At 47.8% G+C, this 5,520-nt stretch overlaps 1 protein-coding gene across 1 annotated transcript in view; it reads left to right on the forward strand.

The window, feature by feature from the left end:
- The window catches only part of LOC109829709 (scarecrow-like protein 8), an 8,283-nt gene continuing 8,119 nt past the window's right edge, over positions 5,357-5,520 (forward strand). The window contains exon 1 of the mRNA XM_020396750.1: positions 5,357-5,411. Within this exon, the coding sequence (XP_020252339.1) occupies positions 5,357-5,411 (55 nt within the window). The remainder of the gene's footprint in view (positions 5,412-5,520) is intronic.

A 5,520-nucleotide genomic window follows, 5' to 3' on the forward strand; every position in this document is an offset into this window, starting at 1 on the left:
AAATGAGAAAACATCTGTACCTGTGTCAGCAGTTGGCGAGGTCGATGTGGTAGCCGGAGGAGGGACAATGTCCATACTAATGGGCTCTTCATCAATGGCCTTGTGTACTTGTTCAGTGAAGCTGGATTCATCAACGTCCATTAAACCCGGAGAAGAAGGTTCAGGCACGATTTCCCCTTCCTCTTCTGGCTCAGCTGCAACGGTAAAAGGATAAACACGATGCTATATTCAAAGATAAGATAATGAAAAGGAGATAAAAAAATGAGATCTTACCCCTTTCATCAACTGGAAGATCCTGAGTGAACTTCTCCTCAAATAACGGAGAAAGTTGGCGTTGCCGATGAGCCGTCTTCTTAATCCTCTTCGAGGCACGAGAATCTCGAGGAACCTCAGAGCTCTCATGTCGAAACTTGGTACGTAATTCAGTTCCTTGAGTCGGTTGAGGTTGAACCTCAGAAGGAGCAGTAAGCCGAGATCTTTTCCTGTTAATAAGCGGGGCAACCTCTTCTTCCTCTTCTTCTGCCTCTCCCTCCTGAGAAAGCCATCTCAAGGTCATCTTGTTGGAGGACGACAGGGGAATGTTCTTTTCCTTCATTTGTATACCTTTTGAAGGAGCACCGGGTAATTTGGGCGAAGAAGCTCGACGAGTCCTGTGAGCCACGGGAGACAAAGGTACATCATCCTTTGCGTCGCCTTGGGTCTCATCCTCCTCGCTGGATGTCTCGAAGTCGTCGCTCTCTTCGGAATCAGCTACCTGTTTTCCTTTACGAGAAGACATAGCGGGCTCCTTTCCTTTTTTGGATATAAACCTCCGAACTACAGCCTCGGATTCCAGTTCGTGGAGCTTCTTCTTCGCAAGAGGAGTATTGGCGGCTAAAATCCACCGGCAGTAGAGGAAGGTTAAGTAAAGACCAGGTTCAGCGACAGGTAGACTAAATTGAGCTCCGGTACAGCCGGCAACATTCCAGAACCAGGCTCGTACTCCATCAATGAGGCTCCCGCAGGTTATCAACCATTTGTTAGGATTCCCGACGTACAGTTGATCGTAGCCGAATTGTCGCGCAAAACGACAAGGAAAGTAAGGCTCGATCCTGCAAAGGTTCTTCGACCGGAAGACATTATAGCCTGGGCGAATGTTCATGAGCCAGTGGAAACTACCCATGTCGAGAGAGGTCCTGTCAGCCCCAGGCATCTCCTCGTCAACAAGAGTGTCATTATAGGTGTAGGCATATAAAATTGCTTATAGGTCCCTTAGCTCAACTCGGCACAAACCGACGAACCAACGAGGTGACGAGATCGACGAATCGCATCAAGCGACGGAATGCATCCATACACGTGCGGGATCAAGCCAAGTGTTCGAAGAGTCAACGAGTCATCCAACCAAAGGCATACTCGGACGAATGACGATCGAATCAGAAAGCAACGAATTTTCCCGCGAACAATCTGGCCGAGCCACCTCAAGGTGGCTCGGCCCAGAGCCGAGCCACCCTGAGGTGGCCGGCCCAGATCTGTGCCTAGGCACAGATCTGAGTGCCTATAAATAGGCTAGGCCTTGGTTCATTTTTGAGGGTTGGAAATTTTGGAGAGGCGAAGCCCTGCTGGATTGGAGACTCGGAACTTAAAAAAGATTGAAACTTTGGGACTTCGGGGACTCACTCCTTCAGATCTGGTGCTCGGCGATCATCAACGTCAAATAAGGCAGGTGTTCGAGAGGACCGGATCTCAGATCTACGCATACGTACTCCGGATCTAAGCTTGGTCTTAGATCCCGAGACTTGGACGATTGTTTCCTTGGTGAAACAATCCTCCCCGGCTATTATTTCCTTGGTGAAATAATACCCGTTATACTGCGTAGATCCGACCGGATCTAGATCGCGCGGTGGTCCACGGCAAACAACCCCGGCGCAGGCAAAGAACCCACAAAGCGAGCGACCGCAAAACAGGAGCTCGCGATTCGTTCTACAAATAAGGAAACAAAGTTGTAATTTTTTCATTTCTTTTTATTTGATTTTCATTGTAACCGGATCTTATAAAAAGACCGGATCTTTGTAATCGATAAACTGTTACAAGAGTGTACAATGGAATCAATAACAAAGAAAGCAACGGATTTCCCCGCGAACAATAGGCACCAGAAAACTGAGGGAAACACTTGTAGAATTCCCAGCAGTTGGCATTCTTGAACTGCCTCACCCGGTCAGCCCACGGTCGGGAAGGATATAACCACTTACATCCCTCTAAGAGCTGCAACAAGGGGATGTCTGGATCAGACGCGTCAGGTGCTGACATCATATCCGCTCGATGGAGAACTAGCCACGCCATTAAATATGTGTACGGCAGTTCGACACTCGACAATGGAATTTTAATTGAAGGCTCGGCACCCACTTTGGTAAAAGTGGTAGCTAGGTTACGCAAACCGCTATGGAGGTCAGCAATCATAGCGGAGAGTAAGGATAACCTACCTCCAACGGATAGTTGCACGGCGGGAAGAAGAACCTCAAGAGGAAGCGCCTCGGAAGACTGATGCGGCACTACACATTTCTTTAGCCATATGGCCAGATAACCAGAAAGAAGAGTCGCAGGCTTCATTCTCTTGGTGGCTTGCCATAAGAAAGTGCTGAATTTGGTGCCCTTAAGAAAACCACCTTCAGATGACTCAGTTCTATAAGACTGGGCATTAATCTTCGTAATCAGCCTGTTAACGTCCGAAGGGGTCAGAATCGGTGATTCGCAGACAGCTTCACCGGTCGGGCTCTCGAGATTCTAAAACAAATAGTCAGCGAACTGTTTTAAACTGACTCGAGCTGCCTTCTTACTTTTTACTTCAATTTTGGCTATCGCTATTTGATAGTGACAAGTTAATTCCCAGAGTATGTCATAAGCAGGAGAGCCAGCCTTCTTCATCTTCATGAGCTGACGATTGTTGGGAAAATATTCTTGATAAGGAGTGTTCCCCAATGGCAGTCCAGATACTTGCATCATTTCGTGGAGCGGAAGCCCTAACTCCCCATACTTGGTAAGAAATGTATTGGCCTCCGGAATATAAGACTCAAACAAAGCAAGGAAATGATCTACGCTGACTGGAAGACCATGCATGCTGGCTCGGATCGGAGCATATAACCCCAAATTCCTTAACTCTTGATCCCAACGATTGAGTACATACTTGGTCATCCTAGCCCACCATTTGTCGGGAAGAGAATGAACCCATCCATAACACCTGAATTTTGGAATGGGAAGTTCTCGACCAACTCGAGCGAGCTTATTCTTTACCGTGTTGGCCCTTATCATCAGTTCATTCTGGGGCCCGCCATCTGGTCCAAATAGCCCCGGGTGAAGACCACGAATATTATACCTACCTATGGAGCCAGGAGCACTAATATCTTTACTAATGTATCCGCAATGAACGCGCTCGTGGTCTTCTGTCAAGTGCCACGTCATTTCTCTCGAAACAGCCAAATTCCTCAATTGCAGAAGGGAATACTGTCGAGGAAATGGAGGAAGGAATAGAAAAGAACCTTCATACTCATTCAACCAAATTTCAGGGCCACGACAGAGATTGTCTGGATCTTCTATCGAATCGCCAAACAGATAATCAAGTTTCTTTAACAGTTCGGTAGAATCCCGAGTTGAAGTCAAAGGAGAATCAGTCAACAGAGCGCGTAGGGTACGACGACCTCCCTCACGAACCAACTCTGGAACACTATTATCACGATCTTCACTAAATTGGCGAGCCTCTCTAACCAGAAAGTCGCCGTTGAAAGAAGCGTGAAGAGTACCACTCTGACCCGGGTCTTCTCTCTCAGAGAAGGCCACAGAGGGAAAGGGGACTTGAACAAAAAGGCTAACAGACGAGAAAACCCGCACTAAGCAGCCGCGACAGACGTGGCCGTCGCGCGTTACCGCGGCAGCATACACTGTCGCGTTCAGGCGCGACGGCACGAGCTGCCGCGGTAACTGAGCAGCGGCCTTTGATGTTGAAAAGACACGAGTTCGATGAAAACGCGCATCTTAACTGTGGTACATGCCTCGATTGAACAAGGTATGTGTTTCGAAGCGTCAATCCCCTCAATGGGGGATGTCAACTCTTCCCGAATGCCTCTCAATGGAGACAAACGAGGCTAGATGCACAAGATCTATAACCTCAGATAAAGAGAAGTGGAAGAAACTTACCCCCAAAGGAAGGAACTGCAGCCTCGACATCCCCAGGTGCTGGTGCCGCTGATTTTCCCTTCGAACCACGAGTCTTCTTTGGAGACATAATGAGACCGACCTAAAGAATTAAAAAAAAATGGTTTTTGTGAGATCCCAAACAAAAGAACGGAATCGGGCCATAAAGCATAAGATGCAGGGGCGATTTTTACCTGGGATTAGAAGAAATCAAGTTAAGAAGAGATCAAAATCAACGAGGAGTCAAAACCCTAGATCTCAAGAAAACCCTAGCACCCGAATAGGAAGAGTTGAAAGGGGGGAAAGCCAGAAAAATCCCTTTATAGGGTTTTGGGGGACGTTTCGAACTCAAAGAAGCGGGGAAAATGACCCGAAAAAGGCCCAACAGCGTCTTATAACCCGACTGGCTGAGGCGCTGCGCGGCATTCGATGCTGTCGCGCTCGAGCGCGGCAGTCTATGCTGCCGCGCTCAAGCGCGACAGTATAAGCTGCCGCGGCAGCTAACCCACCAAGATCCACTTCGACATACAGAAACATGGTGCATACACGATAATTCTTCGGTGTTTGAACACATACATCTCCCTCTGTATTTGGAATACATTCTCGGACACTCCGATGAGTATATGAGTATAAACTGCATCTCCTTGAACCTCCCAACGGGTATATGAGGTTAAACTATTTCCCGAACACTCCGAGGAGTATATGAGTATAAATTGCATCTCTTTGAACCTCCCAACGGGTATATGAGGTTAAACTATTCCCTGAACACTCCGATGAGTATATGAGTATAAACTGCATCTCCTTGAACCTCCCAACGGGTATATGAGGTTAAACTATTCCCTGAACACTCCAATAGAGTATATGAGTATAAACTATTTCCCCAATTTTCAACAACGGTTCTGATTCAAGACTTCGACAACGGTCACGCGATAAACGCAACACCGGAGGAATCTTAGCTATTCTACAAAGCACTGAATAAGCTAAAAGATGAAGAGGTCAAGAATTGAAGCCATTCGCGGACCATTCTACGCAACTTCCCCAACGAAGCACTGGAGAAATTGCAAGAAAAGCTTATCATATCCAAAGTGTCCCAGACTCCTCTCAAAAAATAATGAGTCTGAGATACTTTGGAGGGGGTATCTGTAGGCGTTAAAAAAATGCTTACAGACATACAAGTACCACTCGAAATAACATGGAGGAACAATATACACATCGTCAGGCAACACAACGCAGCGCGGCAGGACAAGGTGCCGCGGCTAAGGCGCGGCAGTCCAGGGTGCCGCGGCCAAGGCGCGGCAGCCAATGGTGCCGCGGCCAAGGCGCGGCAGTCCAAGGTGCCGCGGCTAAGGCGCGGCA

This window comes from Asparagus officinalis, chromosome 2, assembly GCF_001876935.1.
Source record: "Asparagus officinalis chromosome 2, Aspof.V1, whole genome shotgun sequence".
Lineage (NCBI taxonomy): Eukaryota > Viridiplantae > Streptophyta > Magnoliopsida > Asparagales > Asparagaceae > Asparagus > Asparagus officinalis.